At 41.0% G+C, this 21,732-nt stretch overlaps 4 protein-coding genes across 4 annotated transcripts; 2 read left to right on the top strand and 2 right to left on the bottom strand.

The window, feature by feature from the left end:
* Positions 1-1,707: 1,707 nt before the first annotated feature.
* LOC128737909 (peptidyl-prolyl cis-trans isomerase 5) lies at positions 1,708-3,900 on the bottom strand. Its single transcript, XM_053832679.1, has 3 exons — positions 3,724-3,900; positions 3,027-3,151; positions 1,708-2,213 (listed from the first exon to the last, which is right to left on the bottom strand). The coding sequence occupies exons 1-3, from the start codon at positions 3,796-3,798 to the stop codon at positions 1,811-1,813; spliced, it is 603 nt and encodes a 200-aa protein (XP_053688654.1). The 5' UTR covers positions 3,799-3,900; the 3' UTR covers positions 1,708-1,810.
* An 8,095-nt stretch (positions 3,901-11,995) lies between these two features.
* LOC128737908 (collagenase-like) lies at positions 11,996-12,769 on the bottom strand. The gene has a single exon (XM_053832678.1). It carries the CDS (start codon positions 12,767-12,769, stop codon positions 11,996-11,998), a length of 774 nt encoding a protein of 257 aa, XP_053688653.1.
* An 828-nt stretch (positions 12,770-13,597) lies between these two features.
* Positions 13,598-14,392, top strand: LOC128736491 (collagenase-like). The gene has a single exon (XM_053830975.1). The coding sequence runs from the start codon at positions 13,598-13,600 to the stop codon at positions 14,390-14,392; it is 795 nt and encodes a 264-aa protein (XP_053686950.1).
* Positions 14,393-19,256: 4,864 nt separating this feature from the next.
* On the top strand, positions 19,257-20,018 carry LOC128736489 (collagenase-like). The gene has a single exon (XM_053830974.1). The coding sequence runs from the start codon at positions 19,356-19,358 to the stop codon at positions 20,016-20,018; it is 663 nt and encodes a 220-aa protein (XP_053686949.1). The 5' UTR covers positions 19,257-19,355.
* Positions 20,019-21,732: the final 1,714 nt, after the last annotated feature.

Here is a 21,732-nt window from a genome sequence, read left to right as displayed (position 1 = left end):
CACCGGCATAGTTCTCAGTCTGGGCGCCATTCAGGTGTTCGTCGAAGCGCTGCTTCCACCTATCGATCACCTCACGATTATCTGTCAGAATACTGCCTTTCTTAACCCGACACATTTCGGCTTACGGCACAAAGTCTTTGCGGGATCCGTTCTGTTTCTGGTAGAACTTTCGCGTTTCCTGAGTTCGATGCAGCCAATTCTGCATATTCTTGCTCTTCTAGGTTGCGCTTTTTCTCCCGAAAGATTTGGTTTCGCTGTATCCTCTTCTGTTTGTGTCTTTTCGCGTTCTGACTTGTGACACTGCGCATCTTGGACGGACGCGCAGCGTTTTCTTTATACATCACCCTCCTACATTCATCGCCAAACCAATCGTTCCGCTGATTCCGTGCCACATGCCGGGTAGAGCTCTCCGCTACACTGCTGATGGCTGTTTTGACGGTGTAATATTAAAGATAGCCCAAGTAACATTTTTGTTTTAGAAAAGCTTATTTAACTATTATTCAGCTAATTCCCGTAGAACAAGTGCTTGATAAGCCATTATACAACAAAAATGTTACTTGGGAGTCCATCCCCTTGCCGCGATCCTCTGCGCGATTCAAAGGGACTCGAGAGTGACCCCGAAATGCGCACGAAGCACATCACCCGCTCCAGGGAAGCCTTTGACCAGCTGTCAGTTTATCCAAAGCATCGTTTTCGTGCATTATCTAGCATAGCTATTCGCCGTATTAAGCTATAGCAACTTATTTATAACTGAAATGGATGTGTGTGCTACTTGGGCAGCTGCAAGAAGAACCATTCACTGTCTATACCACGAATATCGGACGGCTGTGGTTACCTGGGCACGTACTTCGTAAGTATGGTGAGGCAGAGCGTCCCAAGACGATTTTTTTTTGTATAATAGCTTAGTGGCGTAGAATTTGTGTATAAGTTTCTTTGAATAAGTGAGATGCGTCGCTTTTGAGGTGCGAAAAAACTTCAATATTCAAAAATTAGGTATAAAGTATGATAAAAATGCTATACAGTAATTAGTGCTGGTACTATACAAACATATCCAATGGAATAATTAGAAAACAAATAAGCATCTAGCTGTTTAGCACATACATGATAACAAACCTAACAACAAACAAACAAAAAATGATCTGCTGGAGCTCTACACTTCTGCGCTCTACTAGATACTATTTCTGCTATTAAGCCTGATGTTGAAAATATCCAATAATTTCTTTGAATGATTCTTTTAGAATGAAATAATAAATAAAATTATCACTGACAGTTTACCTAACACACAAACATTTCCGAAAAAGTGTAATTACGATGCTGACCACTAATATTTTTCTCAAAATTCTTCGCAACCAGCCCTAGGGTTGCCCTTCAACAGGCTACTGTATTACTATCGTAACGTGATTAACACTCTCATTCTGTATTCCGATGGATATACCAGATATTCACGTTTTCGGATCTTTGCTTCGGCCAGCAAAGTCAAAAGGGAAAACAATTCGAAAGATGATTTTTATGTCAGGAGGTGGCACACTTAAGATTTGTACAGTAATTTTTTCAATTAATATAATGCTCTTATCCGCAAAGAAATGCACTTGATAAGTTATCAATCAACAAAAATATTTCTGGCTAACGCATAACTTGCCAGGAATTGATTAAAAGGGTCTTTAAAGGAGAGTGATATTAACCTAAATCACACAACGCGGTACTATATTAAAATTTGTTCTCGTTTTTTCTAAAATTTCTTCCGATTAAATCACACATTAAATGCCTTCATGCAATAGCGTCACCCGTAGGGTCTCACCTTAGTGATGATCTAATCTCGAGCGTCGCTCTTCTCCACTGAAAACGGAGCATCCACTGGCAGTGAACCGGAATCGGCAATCGCGACGTCCTTCACCGGACGGTCACGCCCATCAGTGTTGGCGTTTTCGATTTTCCTCACTACGCTCATACCCTCCAGCACCTTGCCGAACACGACGTGACGTCCGTCCAGCCAGCTGGTCGCCTTAACGGTGATGAAGAACTGCGACCCGTTGGTGTCCTTTCCGGCATTAGCCATCGACAGCCAGCCGGCTCCGTAATGCTTCAGCTTGAAGTTTTCGTCGGCGAACCGTTCGCCATAGATCGACCGACCGCCGGTTCCGTCACCACGGGTGAAGTCGCCTCCCTGAATCATGAAGTCTTTAATGACCCGGTGGAACTTGCTGCCCTTGTAGCTGGGGAGAGGAATAAGATGATGACAATCAGTGTAAACGTTTGCCATTTAAAAACAGGATAGCTGCTTAACCTATAGAGCCACGAGGATGACGAATTGTTCATGAAGAACATTTTTAATATCTAAACTAGCAAAATCCTTTACTTTATGATTGAGAGTGAACCATGTCTTGGAATGTATTTCAAGTCATGCAATCTAGCAAATCCAATTAGAAAGTCGTCAACCAAAATTAATGATCAGCTGCCTTTAGTAATAATCTGAAAGCTGTTTCGACCACCGCTCCGTAGATGGGTTGGATTAAACCCGAAACCGGTTAGCGAAAAAGGTAATTTTAATGTTTTGTAAGAACCATAAGTGATGTGTCTTGTTTGTTCGTGTTAAGTTGTTCTTACGTTAAGCAAAAAAGTCAAGTTATAAGCTGTTTGGAAGCTTTTGGTACTACAGATGAACCGAGAGGAAACAAACAATTAAATAATTGAATTAAGAAAAACGACAGTTCCGTGTAGTTTCAATTTCAATCAATTATCTCTAAGGAAAATTTCCAGGCTAATACTAATAACTACGTTGAATGCTGATTTGCACCTTTACGGTATCAAGTTACTGCTTCACTTCTAAAAGGCAGCAATTATTTTCACACAGTTATCATTATTCGTAAAGCCCGATTGTAATCGCTACACATAGCTATTATTATCGTGGGTACAACTACCGGAAGCACATAGCGACCACAGCTGATCATGATTCGGCTGTTGGTTGAACTATTCGACTCTCAACATAACTCAGTTAAATGACCGCTACACAAAACAATTACACTCACCCTTCGCCCTCTTCCTTCTCGGCAAGCTCTTTAAAATTTTTAGCGGTTTTCGGAACGGTTCCACCGAACAACCCAATTACAATGCGTCCTTCCGGTTTACCATCAATGGTTATGTCGAAAAACACCTAGAGTTTAACAAAATATATGTAAAATTGGAGACTCAATACACGTGTGATAATTCGAAAGATAATGTCAACTTCGGATGTATCCCAAAAAAAATTACAATGAAACAACATACGGGATTTGACCCACAATCTGGCCTATTGTACTACGGCATCGTTCCCCATACATATTTATTTTGTCACAAAAGCTCCACTTTTTGACGCACGAAAGTATGCTGATGTGTAGAACAACGCCAGCCAACAAAGAGACACGTAATCGTACTCGAATCGAAAGAGAAGCGAAAGATAACGCGCACAAATTTCCTCCTACATTGAATGGAAATAGGTAACTGTACTTCATTGGCAGCATCAGCCTAAGGTTAATAAACTAAGAACATTTTTCATGGAGGAATCACGCATCTTCAATTGGCGACGGAGTCAAACCGGTTTATTACTCTCAATTGCCGCAGAACCGACCCACAATAGGCTGACTGCCTTGCAAGGTAAAATACTTTAGTGGATCAAAAGCCGTAATTCAATTTGGGATAATGAAGCAACTACGAGAAAAGATCTATATTTATATGCATAATACGTACCTTATCCGTAACTTTCGGGCCATCTTGAGCAAATGTTCCAACCAGCAGAACACTAAGTAAAATAAACAGCTTCATTTTCACTAAATTGTTCACAGTTCAGAAAAAGTTCCAAATGCCGATCAGAAATGAACTAAAACCGAAAGAAAAAATCTAAATCCCAACCAATCTTGCTGGAATCTAGCAATGGACTGACTGACTGATATGTTGCGACGGCCGACGGGACGAATGTGTTTAAATAAGCATGGCCGGCCGGCTGTGTGACATTACAGGTAATCGTCAATTTTGCGAACGGGACACATTCACAAGACGTGACGTCTGTTTTTGTTAGGAGTGAAAATCATTTCATATTTCTGTTGAATACAGTTAAAAATAAGACGTGTTCATTCAAGTCAAGCTGAAAATTAAAAGCGATAAAATATTATTTGAACGGGCGGAGTGATTTGTCACGAAAACAAGATTTACACGAAAAACTTTAACATATACTTTCTCGGGATGAACAGAGTTGTGCAACACGTTTTAGGTCACAACAGTAGAGCTAACAATATAATCATTTTCGTACGCCGAAATGTCGCGTGTCGCGTCGCACAAAGTCCTCTATTGCAACATCGAAAACATACTATTGCAACATGTAGTCCGAACCCTCCGCATCGCATAGGCTTCGAAAATAGGGTCATCGGCTAAGATCAACCGTTCCTCAATAATAACTTTGATGCAAGCATCGCAAATATCAATCAAACATTGAGCACAAGATGCGTCTTGTCCGTCAAATGTTACTTTGAAATGACTGTTACGAAACAATTCTTGTGCTCAACCATTGATCCTTTATTTTGATTTGTTTTAACATGAAATGGATTTAATGTTGGAAAGCAAATTAGCAAATTGAAAACAAAATTTGATACCTTGATGTAACGGATTTTGATTACTCAGTATGATTTCATTTTGGTTGACTTAGTGGTTACCCAACAAACATTTTTGCTTAACAATAGCTTATTCAACTATTGTACAGTCAATTCCTGTGGAATAAGTGCGTGATAAGCTATTATACAACAAAAATGTTACTTGGGTAAAATATCAAAATTGATTGAAAAAAACACGCGCCGTGAAATTAAATTCAATACAACTTTTGATATCAAAAATATCAAACGGAATACTTATCTTGCTGTTACACTATAGGCCGTATATATAAAACAGTTTACTTTGCTTTTCCCGTTTAAATCGTATGGGAGCATTTGCTCTAAATCTTTTATTCATACGGCCTAATATTAAGGGGGCATAGTACTTTTTCAACTTAAAAAAATCGAAAATTTTTTTTATTGATTATTTCGAAAGATTGACATTTTGACCATATGTGTTTCAAGTCATTTCGATGAATTCCAAAAATTGACAAAGTTACAGCTATTTGTACCGCGCATGTCTGGAGTAGTGATCGACATCGGACCGGGTAAAGTCCGGAAAGTCCGGTCCGATACCCGGTCCGAAGTCCGATCGGAACGAAATTTTTGAGTCCGATTTTTTATCGGACCGGAACCGGAACGAAGCGTTCCGGAACCGGACCGGACCAGGTCTTCCGTTGAAAGTCCGGAAAAGTCCGGAGCACTTTTGATCGTAAAACTGACCGCAGTGGAAACGATGACTAGGACTTGCTTTCTATGTTTAAAACTAATTTCCTTTCACTTCCTCAGTATTGAGGAAAGGCAATAATTTCGCTAGCAATAATACACTTTCTGTTGAAGGCTCCAAAACAAGTCCAGCGAATCGATTTATTTTTGAAAAATTAGAAAATATCTGTGGGTCTTAAAACCGAACGTTTCGCAGCATCGGTTCGTGCCTTATGATCCCTCAAAATTTAATTTCAAAGGTAACCGATATTCACGCTTATGGTCCAATATGAAAGATAACTCAATAGTTTCATCGGATTTTTCAAAATTATCGTATAGGTTTAGGCCGAAGAGTCTCAGATTTTCATGAAATTTTGCTTACGAGTATAGGATGTTAACTTTTTAATGAAAACAATATCCTGTCCTATTTTCCCAGAAAACTCCACTAGAAATTTTTCGATTTTTTCGAACACAGCTCATTTCGAAAGTTTATAGTTTTAAAACCAAGCATTGCAGAACAATTTTTTTTATGAAAATGCTATAAAATTTTCTCAGCAATCCAGGAAAAATATTAGTTGGAACAAGCTTTCCACATCATTTTCTATGACGGTGCAAAATTCTAATCAAATGTTGGAAAGCCCATGTTCTAAGTCTTAAGAAATTTTGAAATATAGTGGACTCTCGGAAAAGTTAATCGATTGGTGAATGGGTCGATTAACTTTTTCGAAATATTACCTTTTGTGAGTAGTCCTAAGAGTCATTGAAAATGATAAACACAAAAGCGAAAAATATATTCTCGGATGCAGAATACTCATTTTTAAGTATCTGGAAGTTGTAACATAAAGAAATATGTAGCAAGATCTTTATGAAATAATGCTTCCCTACGATAAAACTGAACCTTGTCGTGGTGTAGGGCTTTGTGGGTATATGTCAAAATACTTTTGTGATTTCAAGAGGAACTCGGGGTGAAAATTTACCAAATGCGATTGTTGCGTTGTTCAGAAAGTGCTTTTATTCCGTTTAAGAATAAGGCCAGTATGGGGATCTCTGATAATTAATAGATGAATGTTTTTAGGATTCATCCCTATTTACAGCTGTCACAAATATGTCCGAAAAATGTCGGATTGGTTGGCTTAGGGCTAGTAAGGGGATGTAAGTGGGATACCAGATCCTGTTGGATGCCGAAGGACCACTCTATAATGATTACGGGTATAATAATAGAAGTGCTTAGATAGCAGATGGGAAAATTAGGTCAATTCGTGTCGTGTGTTCGAGTCTCGGCTGGGCGGTGCTGCTAAATAGTCAGTAGGATTTTTGCACTGACCCCGTGGCTGACCTGTGCTCTGATGGCCGGCCGCGGGGTCTGTCGATAGGGAGGGGTTGAGTCTTAGAGAGACGTTTAAGCCCACAGCTTTACTGCACTAGCTCTTTGGTCTCGAGGGTAGGAAGGCGGGTGCGTCTCTATAAAGCTTTATAAGCTCTAAAACTTCTGTCGACTACCGCGAACGTCCGAGTTGTACTGCGCTCAATTTACTGTGTATCTTGGGACAGTGCATAAATGCTGGGGGAATGAAAGATTCAATTTGCCCTGATAAGTTGATAACCGCCAATGCTCCGAAATTTGTCTTTCCTATTAGTTCATTTGTCGTTGTTTGTGTTAGAAAATAGAAAGCGGCCGCGCGGTTGATGACCGGTGTCAGACGGGGCTGACGAATCCTCCACTTCACTATACTACATTTTACAACTCAAGTATGACCGCATTTCAAGGTCAAGAATAAAAATATGAGATTAGTCTAACTCAAGTAGTACAAAAAGTCCAAAGCACATTTACAAATTCGATCTATCATTTTTCTTCTCATCATCATCATCATTATCATCATCATCGTCATCATTATATTTCAAATATGGCATTCCGGCCTTTCGCAGAGAGATCTTAGAGCCAGTTCATGGAGTCTGCGCAGGGCCGGAACGCCTCCGCCTGCGGGCAAAGGCGTGACGGCTATGCTTGGGACTCTACCTGTTTTTAAGTGGGCGACATTGCCTGCCTCGTCAGGTATAACTGATGTTTGAGGTCTCTCTGACACTTTGTTAACATCACAAAAGGGCTCAGCGCAGAGTGTTATATGCTACTAGCTGACCCGGCAAACTTCGTATTGCCACAAATTAAAATGTGTTGTACATAAATCGTGAATCTGTCACAATCTCGAGTTTAGCAAGTTTCTGAGGAGCTCAACCTAAGATAACTCATTTTGGCAGTTACGTCACTATGAGAGCATGGGTATTTTAATTTACAAATTTTCAATTTTTCCTAACAATAAAGTAGAAAACAATCCCCCTGTTAAGCGTTATAGCACTTAAATATGCGCCGTGATTGTATAACATTTCGCTGAATACCATTTCGCGAAAAACCTTACGCGGAATGTCCCATTTCACGGAAAACCTTTTCATGAAAAGTACCATTTCGATCCTCGGGGTGATCCTCTCCTCACTCGTTGTCGCTCGTTCGGATCCAACTGAAGGAAAGTAATAGAGGTAGACCTAGGAAAACAAATCAACCTAGACAGAGCTGATTTCTGCGGGGGGCTGCAGAAAGTTTTTGGTGGTCTTGTTATTGTCTGTTATGTTTTATGGAAAAGTCATGACAAAAAAATCCTGTCTACAAAATCCCCCACATGCCGAATTTGGTTCCATTTGCTTGATTAGTTCTCGAGTTATGAGGAAATTTGTATTTCATTCCCCTAAAGGGGGAGGGGTCATAATTCCCCTCCTAAAGAGAAGAAGGGTGCACCATTAAAAAAAATTATCTCCAAATATACCCTTATGTCAAGTTTTAATCTATTTGCCTGATTAGCTCTCGAGTTATGCAGAATTTGTGTTTGATTTGTATGGGAGCCCTCCCTCTTGGTGGGGGGAGGGGTCTCTGACCATCATAAGAACCTTCCTCGGCCCCAAAAATCCTACAATGCAAATTTTCACGCCGATCGGTTCAGTAGTTTTCGATTCTATAAGGAACTTACCGACAGACAGACAGACAGAAATCCATTTTTATAGGTATAGAAGATTAAGCGACCAGTTAGATAACCCGAAAAAAAGAAAAAAAAAAAGAAAAAAAACCTCTTTATGGAATAATACTTAGTTCCTTTCAGTAAATTTAAAATAGTCGGTTATACTAGTTAACTTTTGAGTTTTCGAAATCAACGCCAACGTTTTGGTAATGTTCGTGTTTATTTTTCGTCCCTGCTGTTCCTTCTTTAGCATTTAAAATTCAATCTAAGTTTGCGCTTTTCTAGTATGTTATCAAAAATCCTGAGAAAAGTATGTGCCCGTATTGAACTGTTGCTACAACTGTCCGGTACAAGAGTTTAATTAAATCTCAGTTATGATGAGACTCTGTAAGAAACTGTGAAAAGGCGTTAAGAAATCGAAAAAGGAGAATTAAAGATAGAAGGAAACCACACGTGTGTGAATGAACGCTTTGGATAACCAAAAAATTTAAACTCTCAGAAAAGTTAAGGCAAAAATTGCATGTGTTGCATGGGAGCTAATATTCGCTTAACTTTTCTGAACAATTAACTTTTCAGAGAGTTAACTTTTCCAAGAGTCCACTGTATTTTTTTCTTATTAGATAATTCATTTATCTGTTAGTGTCAAAAATTTCACTGCAGTGATTTTTTTTTCTTCAGGAGTTTTCCACCACCGTGAGAAATATTTTTTCCAACTGGTATTTTTGTCAAGTGGCTAAGAATTTTTTGCCGTTTCATAAAACAAATTGTTCAAAAGTTATAAACTTTTGAAGCAAGTGATGTCCGAGAAAACTGTAAAATTTGATTGGAAGTTTCCTGAGAAAATAAAAAATCGCGAATTTGAATTAATTTTCAAATTCAAAGATTCAGAACATAAACTGGCGATTGACAGGCAATTATTTAATTAAAAGCTGACTTTCATGTCTTATAGTGTACCATTCCAAGATTGGTAAGCTACCAAGCATCAGTTAATGGTGTCGCATTTCCATTTTTTTTAAATTATCCGTTTCAGGCCGGTTAGCGTTTAGTAGTTACGGAAGGTTCCACACATTCAAAGCTTTGCCTTTGACATTTACCTATTTTTTAAAAATTGGTCAATTTTGCATCCGGACAATTTCGGACTTCCGGACCGGAATCGGACCGGAACCGGAACAAAGCTAAATCGGACCGGAACGAAATCGGACCTAAAAAATTCGTTCCGATTTTTTACCGGACCGGACCGGACCGGAACCCGGACTTCAATTTTCGTTCCGATGTCGAACACTAGTCTGGAGCGATTACACAGCGAATAAAAACTTCAACGTCGTTTTTCTCGAAACCAGGTTTTGAAAGTCGGTACCATAAATATCTCAAGAACGGTTCAAGCAATTCTCACGATTCTTTTTTTGTTTCAAAGCCAACAAAATTATCTAGTGTTTGACCCATCCTTTTTTCGATATTTCAATTTTTGTATTTTTTAGAAATTTTTAAAGTCAATTTTTTCTACCAAAAACCTTACTTTTATGTTTGAATGTCCACCATTTTGTTATGCGTTCGAGTTTAAAAAAAAGGATGGGCCAAACACCAGATAATTTAATATACTTTCATGTCGTTTTGGAATTTTTTAATTCGGATAAGACCCCCAGCGCCAATCCATGGTACCGCAAATCATGTTTTTTTCGAATGATCATGTTCAAGGAGCCGTAGGGGAGAGGGAAAGACGTTCACATATGCAAACAAAATTGTAAATATTAGTATAAAATGCAATGTTTAGAATGCAAAAAACCCGAATCGATTCGCTTTTCGCGTTATCGAGAAAAAAATATTTGAAATAAGGCAAAAAATATGGTGTAAAAAGTACTATGCCCCCTTAATGGGAAAGCTGAATTAGTTGTCATTTCGTTATCATATCATCATCGTATAATTTGTACTGACTACTTTACTGGAATAATATATAAAAAAAGATTGACTTAAAAATTGTAGGTTTATTTACATTATAAATATTTAGAACATGTCAACACATTTTCTTACCTAAAAATAATAAAGAAGAAAACTTGATGAACATAAGCAAGTAGGTTTGTGAGAGGTCAGTTTTGTAGATGGGCGGTCGGAAAAGGACCAAATCATTGTAATGTAGTAGGTCAAGTCCATGGGTATAAGCGTTCTGTTGAGAACTTGACTCTTCTTTATCGACAGATTTCGCAGCCGGCTGTTTGAGCACAGGACAATTACGGGGCAAGTGAAACTATCCTACTGCCTCTATAGCAGCACCTCCCAGCCGAGATTCGAACATACGACGACTGGCTTGTTAGGCCACCATCGTACCCCGAGGCTAACTGGGGGGCAATTGTGGTTGATTCTCCAAAAATGTGGCGAATACCAAGACCCTACGCACTATTTATTCATACGATATCGATATCTTAAAAGATCATTGTTACTGTGTGCTGACATTCTGCTACCTACACACACACATATTCGAAAAAGCACAGCCTCATAGCGTCTTTCTGCATAGTCCGCTTGCGAGGCAAACAGCTCGTGATCACCCTGGGATACAGATTTTGCATTACATTTTCTTTTCTCCTTCATCTTACGCCCTTGCTTTAACTCACGGGCGGGAATGCTGGCCCTCGCGGGTGATCGGTACCAGCTGTTCGGGTTGTTATTACGAGCGAGAGTGACGACCGTGGCTGATAGCTAAATACACACTCGCAAAAACTAGTCACAGTGCCATGAATAAACCAGGGTGAGAGTCCGAAAGGGATGATTATGCTGGCGTGTTCGTTAAAAGGAGTACGCGTGTGTGTCAAAATTAGTTCGAACGAGTTTGCAACAACTGCAGCAAAGAAATTTTCAAATGCATTCTTGTCGGAAGTAGTGCTTACTGCGGACTCCACAAGACTATAAAGTTCGGAAAGCTTCATCCCAGTATTATGTGACCATGTACCGCAAATAAGATGGGTAGTACTATAAGGGCACTTGGACAATGCTTGACGAGGACTGGCAAGCACTGGTTGTTTTTGGTCGTCGTAGGCTTAGGACCATCTTTAGTGGAGTATATGCAAATTAAGGAGGTAAGGAAGAGGGCGAAACGGTGAACCACGAGCTTGCGCGATTCTATGACGAATCAAATATCCAGAAAATAGCTAAGGCAAGAAGGACAATGTCATGAAAAATAGTATTCACCTAGAATCCAGCTGATACCAGAGGGCGAGGTGAGCAGCAAACTAGGTTGTCAGACCAAATGAAGCAAGACCCGGAGGAGCTTATTTTGCCAGGCAAATGACGTGACACCACACATTTTGAGATGAACCTTTCGCGGCATCTGACTCCATTCACAATAACACCAAACTAACTGAGAATGGTAGTGTAATGATATTCAGTTTGTCACGTTACGTGCCTCGCAGAATAGACCCTAAAAGTTTGCTGTGTCACGTCATTCGTAACTCGCGGAATAAGCCCCAACCCCTGTTCCTAAACATTAATGTATATTCAATTTGAACTCTTCAGGATAATGTAGACTTCGGCGAACTGAAGTAGTAATCAAGGAGCCTTACGAATATTCTTTGGGTCATTATTATTACATTACATTTCAGCAGAAAGGAAACATATTTGGAATGCAAAGATAATTTATTGTTCTACAAAACTCTTGGAATGAATTAAATCATCAAACGTTTACAATCCCGTTTTCTTCTTGATCCAATCAACGAAGGATGTAACACGCGCAAACGCCCCCGGAAAGCCTCTTTCACAACCGGTGGCATGTCCGAAGCTGACAACTCCAACCAAAACATGTTCATTTTCCAACACCAAAGGTCCACCGGAATCTCCGTTACATGGGGATTGCTTGTCTTCTCCTTGAGCACATAGCGTCGTTTTCTTGACGACCAGTGGGTTGTACGTCTTCGTACACTGGCTGTTGCTGATCACCGTAAGAGGAGCATACTGCAGCTTTTCAGCTACACTTCCACCGTTCTTTTGCAGTCCCCAGCCACTTACAACCACCTTCTGGTCAGTATAACTATCGGCACCCGTGGGTAGTTTAACCGGTTGAACTCGCTCGTTGAACTGAACCGGCTCAGGAAGCTTAACAACAGCGACATCATTGGTGGCGAACAGTGGATTGTACTTTTCATGACGGACGTACTCCGTTGCAGTTACCACAACACGACCATCATTTTCGTTGTCATTCAGGTCTACCGCACCCAATGTAACCTCGAAAGAAGTAGCACCTTGCGTGCAGTGCCCTGCCGTTAGAACCCACTGATCACTGAGCAAGCTTCCACCGCATAAGGCACGCCCTTGCGAAAGTTGAATCTTGAGAAGTACTTGGTACGGAAACTGACCAACGGCGGCTGGCTGCCCGTTAACGACACGAACTTGGTTCTCGGCAGGATAGGCGGAAACCGCTGCCGCGAATAATGTTACAACTTCACCGAATCGAATCATTGTAAAGATGTTACTGTACTTTGGTCAAACAAATCAATTACTTTTATACCGGTGAAAGCGTTGAATGAAAGCGGAGAAGTCGGTTCAAGTATTGCTTCCGTGAAATAGGTTGAAATAGTCAAGCGATATAGTCGATAAGGTTGATAAGTACGCCAGCGATTAGATGCAGGAAGATCTGTTTGATATCAAAAGATTAGTCTTGTTTGTTCGTACGAAGAAAACACTGCTTGTACTTGAGACGACGGGATACAGGAATACCCACTTCTGCTGTTCTGAAGTGCCGCTAATCGGTACAGCGACACGCGAATTGACCATATTCTGACGTCAATGAACTGAGAATCACACAATCGAGGTTTTTAACATCCTGAACTAGATACCTTTAATTCAAATTAATAATGCTTCTTGTTGAAGATGCAACCTTAAATATAAAACCATAAATAAAAGACAAAAAAAACATATTGTTCGAAACATAGGCTTATGATTGATTTTTTTAAATAAAAAATACGAATGTAAATACTAAGCACTGACTGACCACAAAGTAGGGCACAACAAACGAAACAATGACGAATTAAAAGTTATCATTTCAATTTCATTCATGGCAATACGTTATTTGAGTAAACATGTGTATCACTGAAGCGGCACCTACTGGGTTTGTCTGCAGTGTCACAGCATGAATTCAAAATAAATGTGCGATAATTAGAACACACTAAACCAAGTGATTCAATAAGATTAGCACAACCCTTGAGTTTGAATAAAATGACTGCTGCCAAAAATTAGGCGTTCACTTCAATTCTCAAAGTCAACCCCGTTCACTAATTTGGATACAGAATGGACAAATTCCATTACACTCTCGTGTGGTTGCTACCGTTTCTATCGGTGGTCACAGCAGCAGTAGAGCACACAGATGAAGAAGCACGCGTCGTTAATGGCAAAGATGCTGAACTTGGTCAATTTCCGTACCAGGCCTTGCTGATTATTCATTTGGCCGGTGGCAAGGGAGCACTGTGTGGAGGAAGCTTACTGAGTGACGAGTGGGTACTAACGGCCGGGCATTGTGTGCAGGATGCGACATCGTTCGACGTTACGCTGGGGGCGATTGAATTGAAGAACAACACCAACGATGGTGGTCGTGTGACGTTATCATCTAGTGAATTTATTCAGCATGAAAACTATCAAGCTGGGTCTGCTGCCAACGATGTGGCCGTCATTAAGTTACCTTCAAAAGTTACGTTCAACGATCGGATTCAACCCATAAAATTACCAACCGGAAGAGATAGTTATGCTCAACAGCAGGTCCTAGTTAGTGGGTTTGGTCAACAGCATGATAATGGTGCCGTAGCCCAGAAGCTGCAGTATGCTCCGTTAACGGTGATTAGAAACACAGAATGTATGCTAGTTTATGGAGTAGTTGCAATCAAAACAAACAACATCTGCGCTAGAGGAGTCAACCGGGAATCGGCATGCCACGGAGATTCCGGGGGTCCTCTCGTGCTGGAGCAAGATCATACCCTAGTTGGAGTGGTTAGTTTTGGTACCTTGCTAGGCTGTGAGAGAGGACTACCGGTGGTATATGCACGCGTTACGGAGTTCAGAGATTGGATAAAGGAAAAGACGGGTATTTAATGCAGTAATAAAATATTGCAAAAAGGAACATTTATCAGAATAAACGATAGGAAATAATTTAAATCTGCTTTTAATGAGTTTCAAATTCAATTTTCAAATAAAAACTAAAGGTACTTCTAAGGACAACCCATGTGTCCACTACATCACATTTACCCCACTGGCTCTGATACTATTACTTATTACTTAAAATATGCGATATACTTTTTAATAATTCATAATAGTCCATTAACAATTCAGTTATAACATTATAGAGTTATTGACCCAGTACCAGTTTTAATCCATAGTCCGCGTTCGTCGTGGCCTCGTAAAGAAAAGTTGACACAGAAGTGTTGCTGATGTCGGTTCATCGAACATCAGCAGCCAGCTCTAATAACGTAAAAATAGACTTTCTTCAGATGGCGATAAAAGAAATACTAAGACAGCTAATTGAGTTTGATAAATTTCCCATGAAAGGTAATTATATTAGCATACTTACAAAAAAATTCTACGCCCTTGCTAGTGACCTTCCGGCAGTTAACCGGAATATTCGCCATGGCGTACGAAACCTTGCGAGCAGGTATGTTTTGGAGTTCTTTCTTCGTTTTATTTATCAATTCCTCCTCAGTTTTCGCGACAAAATTGTTGGAGTAGATCTTACGCTTTAGATTTGCCCAGAAATTCTCGAAGGGTTCGCAGCTGGGGGACGTTGGGCGGGCTCGCCGACTTGGGTACCAGCCGCTCCATATCCTCGAACGATCGCTTTGAGTAGTGGGCCGACGCCATATCCGGCCAGAACACCGCGTCTTCGCCCTTGTGGTATTTCTAGATGAACGACGCAACTTCCGGCAAGCACTTCGTACTTTAAATTTTCCCATTCACGGCCAAACCGGAGCGAAAGGAGAGCGGCTTTGACATCCCCTTCTCGTTGTTTGTTAGCCATAGCAGCACCTTCTTGGGAAACTTGTGTGTAAAATGAACTTCACCTCGGAGCTCACTTCCTTCGTGGGGGAAGTAAAATACGAAGTGCCCTACCACTGGTAGGCTACCAGTCGTTACCATCCAGGGTGAAATAGATCTCGTCGTCCATCACTACCGCCACGTCGCGATTCGCCGGGAAAATCATCTTGACCATCTTATTCAGCCGCTGCCGCTGCGTCATTGCCTGCACCTCCGAGACCTGTGGACGGGACTGCCGCTTCCTGATGTGTCTGTTCCTGTTCGCCAGGTACTTTTTCACGGTTTGGCCGATTGCACCGACCTCTCGGCCAAGCCCACGCAGCGATGTAGCCAATTTTACCTCGCTCTTCCTCTTCAACATGGTTTGGAGCTTCTTGTCGCTCAGGGTTGTCGGCCGTCCGCAACCGGGCTTTCTTTCAATGCTCTGATTGTTGTTTATTAGTGACAAGATGTTGTAAATGCCGGAACGGGCGTAACCGACGTCCACAAGGTGCCGCACGATGTCCGTTTTCGACGGGGCGGGGTACCGTTCTTTGAACGCGTACACTTCAGAACGGAGTAGCTTCACAGTTTTCGCCTTCACGGTTAGACTTCGACTGATAGAGCTGTAGAACTTTTTTGTCAGGTAAGCTAATATAATTACCTTCCATGGGAAATTTACTAAACTCAATTATTTGCCTTAGTTTCTTTTTTATCACCATCCGAAAAAAGTCCATTTTTTAATGCATACGTTATATCAAATTATTTCTACTATTCACTATCGTTTCATCATGAAGAGGAGTTGATTGATATGATTAGGGTTGCAAGTTCCTCATAGCCAAGAAGGCACATATTGTCTTAATGGGCCTGGCTCAAGGACAACATGTTTGCATAATCCAGCATTTTAGTAACATGTCCTGCACAGCGCCCAGCTTTTGCCCCCATCTAAATATTGAGCTCATTGTAGAAGTGTGCGAGTTCGTAATTAATCCTACGTTTCCAAACACCGTTATCCTGTACACTGCCAAAGATACACCGAATACTTCGAGTTTCTCATAAAGGACAAGCGGACTAATTAGTAGTTTGGATAAGGTGCACTCTGTACAGGCTCAGATTATTTAGTCGCAAATGCTTGCAGAGTCCATAGCAGGTACGACATCCGCTGATAATACACCTTCTAATATCACGGCTGGTGTTGTTATATTCGCTTGCACCTGAACCAGTTTATACGAAGTCGTCAACCACCTCGAACTCATTCCCGAAGATTTCCAAGATTTCCAGTACTGACTAAGCGGGCTTCAACTGCTCAGTCGGCAGCAATGATTGTTTTGACCTGATTTGTTGAAAAACATGGACAAAAAAAATCATCACTTTCTCAAAATCTTATGCAACATTCTAGAGAGTCTCATAAACCACCCAATATTCTTACACAGTACTGAATTCCATTCGTCGTAGTCATTATTAGTTTGATCAGCTTCGCTGGAAAGCCGTTTTCGTCCCGAAATTTCCATAGCGCTTGCCAGTTTACTATACCTGATATAGATGACGCTCAGAACTTACAATACTTCTGGAGAATCTGCTGCAAGGTAAAGATTTGGTCCGATGAAGTGCGCCTCATAGCTTCCCACAAATTAAGTGATGACAGCCGATGGAAAAAGACTTGGGAAAGCACTTTAAAAGCCTGCTTCCAAATTACACAATCTTGTTTATCGCCTTTCTTGTAAATAGGGCAGATACTTCTATCTTTCCACTTCTACTTCCACTCTATCGGAACGACTACTGGGTTCATTATCCCAAATTTCAACAAATAATTGATGTAAATAGCTGGCTTGGAAACGACTGAATGACCGTACCGTCGGGGCCTCGTGCACCTGTGGGCCTAATGCTACCAAATAAATGAATATGTAGTTTCGAGAGTCGATCAACTCAATGACCTCGGAGTATTGCTTGATGCTAAACTGACTTTCAACTTACATCCCGACCACTTGACTTCATCGCTAAGGTTACTCGTGATTTCAGTGATTCTCACTGTCTGAAGACGCTATATTGTTCCTTAGTACGTCCAGTGATCGAGTGATCGAAAACGCTTGCATAGTTTGGATTCCTTATCAGCTGGCTCGTTGTCGTCATCTGGGTCTCCAAAAACACGAGAGCAAAAGCAAAAATCTTAAATGGTGAAATCGATTACTCGACAATTCTATTTCTTTTGAAGCTTCGCGCGTCGCAGCGTTCCTTCGGAGCCGAGTATTCATCGAACAACCTTTCGATGTAACGATCGGGTTCCAACCACGGGAGATCGGGTAACCAACCCCGGTGGAAGTAAGACTGTATGCTGACAGGAAAGGAGGGCTCTTTTGAGCTTCGTAGGTCTTCCGACGAGATAGGGGTTGGTGCCACAGGCCTTGTAAGCTGCCGCCAAGAAAAATAATAAGTTAAGAATGAGGAACAAAAAAATTCGGACTGGAAGAATACCCGGAATATACCCATGCGACAAAACAGTACTATGAAACTTGTGACATGGAACTACCGATCTCTCAGCTTCCTAGGAAGCACTTGAATGCCCTTCGACATATTGAAGAGCCGCAAGTTCGACGTCGTAGCCTTGCATCAGATGTGCAGCAAGGGCTCAACAGTACGTACGTTCAGAGATGGACATACCATATACCAGAACATCGTCAATGTGCACAGACCTCACCTCAGAAGTACCGTCCGATGACAACAAGAAGGAATTCTACGCGCAGTTCGAGCAAGATCAAGATCGTCATCAGAGATTTCAATCCTCAGGTCGGCCAAGAGGAGGAATACAAACCGGTGATTGGAGAGCTCAGCGTACATCCACTGACCAATGAAATGGGCCCAATACTTATCGACTTTGCCACCTCCAAGAACATGGCCGCACGTAGTACCTTCTTCCAGTATAGACTCCTACACAAGTACACCTGTAGGTCACCAGATCAGACAGCATTACAGAGAGAGAACGTTTTGATCGACTGTCGGCTTACTGCACGGAGTCCAGTAATAGTAAACGTATATGTGTATATAGCTATACTCTACTATCTATAACATGTACGTGTTTGAATTTTAACTTCCGCGTCTGTGCTAGGCTTCGTCTCCAAATTTAGTTGTCTTAAGATGTCACTCTTCAATCGGCCCAAACGCCCAATATTCTAGCATCTTTTGTCAATAATGCACATCCAACGAGTACAGGGTCTACCTCAAAATCGGTGGCCCCTATCGGGTTCTTTGCTGAATTTTGCTTTTTTTATCTATACACCAGTCAAATTTAAATCAAACGATCATGAGCTCAAGCTGGCGCGGTTTTGCGTCCCTGTTTAGCGTGACGCAATTCAACATTGCTGGATACTTTTATCATTTTAGATTTTCGGCTGATGATGAGTTTGGGTAATTTCAAATTGCTTTTACTTTCATATTCCATATTCACTGGCGCTTGCTCTGGCTATATCTCCAGAACCGATGAACCGATTCCATCATTGCCTTACTTCACGTGATCTAATGAAAGTTCCGGAATTACACCCTGCGTTTTCATTTGCAATTGCAGCTATATTTCGCCTTTGACACAAATACCGATACCGGAAAACTCATTTTTCTATGTCACTTATATGCGCCACTTGCATAACGGCATCGTTTGGCAATGCTTTGAAAGCAAGCGCTAATCTATTCAAAAAAAACTAATAGAAAAATAGCATTTAAACCGGTTATGCAGCACCAATTTGCCACACATCAATCAACTTATGGTTCGAAGTTATGATAGTTTTCAATGGGGAACCTCTGAAAAGTTTTGATAAGAATACAGTGAAAATGTGCCAATAGCAATATTTTGTAATTCCATGAGTGCGATTGCAGTTATTAACTGTTGCAAAGTACCTCCAGAATGTTAGTATTAGCTAAACTGTTGAATAGAATGACTCGGCAGATCTTTTGGTTGTTTTTGCTTGTAACACATGCGTGGGCTAAGCAATCTCGGATTATTAACGGAAAGGATGCCGAGCTGGGTCAATTTCCTTACCAAGCGAAGCTGATAATCGAAATGCCCGGAGGTCGCGCCTTATGCGGTGGTAGCTTGATAAGCGATGAATGGGTTTTAACGGCGGGGCATTGTGTAGAACAGGCCAGATCCTTTGAGGTAACTTTGGGAGCCGTGGATTTTAAGGATCAAGGAAACGATGGACGAACAGTGCTCAACACAACGGAATACACACGCCACCCGGATTATAATGGAGATATGATTGAAAACGATGTCGCCGTAATAAAACTGCCTGAGAAGGTGCAGTTTAGTGATCGGGTTGCCCCAATAGCACTGCCCAGCGGAAACGATACCTATGATCGCCGAATGGCCGTCGTTAGTGGTTGGGGAAAGCAGAGTGATATCAGGGGTGGCGCAGCACGAAGACTGCAGTACGCTACGTTGAAGGTTATCAGAAATAATGAGTGCAGACTGTTATATGGTCCTGCGATTCAATCTTCCACGCTTTGCTGCCGAGGAGATAACAGGCAATCCACCTGCAATGGAGATTCCGGTGGTCCACTTGTGCTGGAGGACGACAAAACCCTGATAGGTGTGGTCAGTTTCGGACATGCCATCGGTTGTGAAAAAATGCTGCCCGTTGGGTTTGCCAGGGTTACCGAGTTCACAGAATGGATTCGTCAAACGACGGGAGTTACAACCCAAAGTCCTTCCCAGCAGGAATAAAGCGTTTCTCATATCTTCTATCATTACGTTCATGTACGACGGCCACCGTTAAGCTCAATGTTTGTAAACTTTATAGCGAATCTGTTTAAAATTATATATAATATATAATTATCTTAAAGTCTATACATAGTGTCTCTTTATCTATATTTACATCCCTTATAGGAAAACATATGAAGAGCGAATTGTTGTATGATTTTTCTTCGTCGTGTAATAAATGTAAAACGTGATTCTTGTTACTTACTGTAAAGCGCTTGTGTATTAGAGTTTTGTTTCCGTTCGGAAATAATTTTCTCCAATTAATTTTTTTTCTCTCAAACTTTCAATTATAGTAACCGATGTAAAATATTCTTTCTCCAACAAACTTGAACAATTTAGATGCTGTATGTTCCGAGGTAGAGTTCAATTTCTCAGTAGTTTGCATTTGAAATGAAATCTAAATCCAAAACGAACAAAAAAAAACAGAACACAGAAATCAATTACAGTAACATCGGAAGCGCTAGTAGCATGGCATTCGTTGTCCACTATAGTGTATAAAAAAATAAATTCAATAAATCCTATAACAACTGGTTAGCGAGAAAGGTCGGTTTAGAATTAAATAAGGTGAGCTAGATTAGGCAGTTGCTAAATGCGTCGTTATGCGGAGTAAACACAGCTGTTGTATTCGGCTGAATCTGGATGACCATAATTTTGCATTCTGTTACTAATTGTGTTATACTAATTCTCTCTTCTGAGAGTTGGCTGGCACTGGACTGCCGCAACTATAAATTTGGCTACCTTCAGAAAAGTCGAATGTGTCGTTGAAAAAATGTCTCGTTTAGAGCGGCCATTTTAGCATTAGGTATAACAAATCCCCTACCGTCCCTTCATCAATTGTAGAACCATCGTTTCAAAAAAAATATTAATATATATGTATGACCGCATTTCAAGGTCAAGACTAAAAACTTGAGATTAGTCTATAACAAATAAGCTTAATTTTGTCTGTAACTGCTACAGCGATCGAAAAACTTTGAGCAATTATAGAGCGTAAGATACAAGAACATTGTAAGGTGTCTCCAAAAGGATGCGTATAATTATGCAAAGCAAAGCAAATCCTAGGTGCTACATTCCGTTATCGAAACTTGACCTTCTGTTTTTATACGACAGACTTCGCAGCCAGTTGTTAGAGTGCAGGACAATTGCAGGGCCAGTTGCTACGATCCTATTGACTCTAACAGCCTCTCCCAGTTGAGATTCGAACATACGACGACTGGTTTATTAGACCAGCGTCATACCTCGAAGCTAACCGGAGGTCATGGGGCGTATAATTATGTATTAATATTTTTTTGAAACGATGATTCTACAATTGATGAAGGGACGGTAAGGGAAAGTAATGAAGAAGGATTTTTTTTCCCGGGAATGAAGGGGAAGGGGGGGAACAGGTAACTATGCTTAACAAGTTGTCGTTGTGACTCCTATCTTTTGTCCAATGCTGGAAGGTGCATGGGTCGAACCAAGCTGTAATCAGAGATGATAACCGGATTTGAACCCACAACACCTGCCAGGACGTGTCGCTCACTGGTACCCGTGTTGTGGGTTCAAATCCGGTTATAATCTCTGATTACAGCTTGGTTCGACCCATGCACCTTCCAGCATTGGACAAAAGATAGGAGTCACAACGACAACTTGTTAAGCATAGCTACCTATTCCCCCCCCCCCTTCCTTTCCACCCTTCCCC

This window comes from Sabethes cyaneus, chromosome 2 (genome assembly GCF_943734655.1).
Source record: "Sabethes cyaneus chromosome 2, idSabCyanKW18_F2, whole genome shotgun sequence".
Taxonomy (NCBI): Eukaryota; Metazoa; Arthropoda; class Insecta; order Diptera; family Culicidae; genus Sabethes; species Sabethes cyaneus.
The sequence above is the reverse complement of the archived record's forward strand: the minus strand, read 5'-3'. Positions and strand labels throughout refer to the sequence as shown.

Excerpts from the sequence above, each read along its gene's own strand:
- LOC128737909 (XM_053832679.1), bottom strand. The coding sequence starts at position 3,798 with ATGAAGCTGTTTATTTTACTTAGTGTTCTGCTGGTTGGAACATTTGCT. Across the intron at positions 3,152-3,723 it reads GCCCGAAAGTTACGGATAAG|GTGTTTTTCGACATAACCAT; the intron begins GTACGTATTATG and ends GTTAAACTCTAG. Across the intron at positions 2,214-3,026 it reads GAGAAGGAAGAGGGCGAAGG|CTACAAGGGCAGCAAGTTCC; the intron begins GTGAGTGTAATT and ends TCCTCTCCCCAG.
- LOC128737908 (XM_053832678.1), bottom strand. The coding sequence starts at position 12,769 with ATGATTCGATTCGGTGAAGTTGTAACATTATTCGCGGCAGCGGTTTCC.
- LOC128736491 (XM_053830975.1), top strand. The coding sequence starts at position 13,598 with ATGGACAAATTCCATTACACTCTCGTGTGGTTGCTACCGTTTCTATCG.
- LOC128736489 (XM_053830974.1), top strand. The coding sequence starts at position 19,356 with ATGCCCGGAGGTCGCGCCTTATGCGGTGGTAGCTTGATAAGCGATGAA.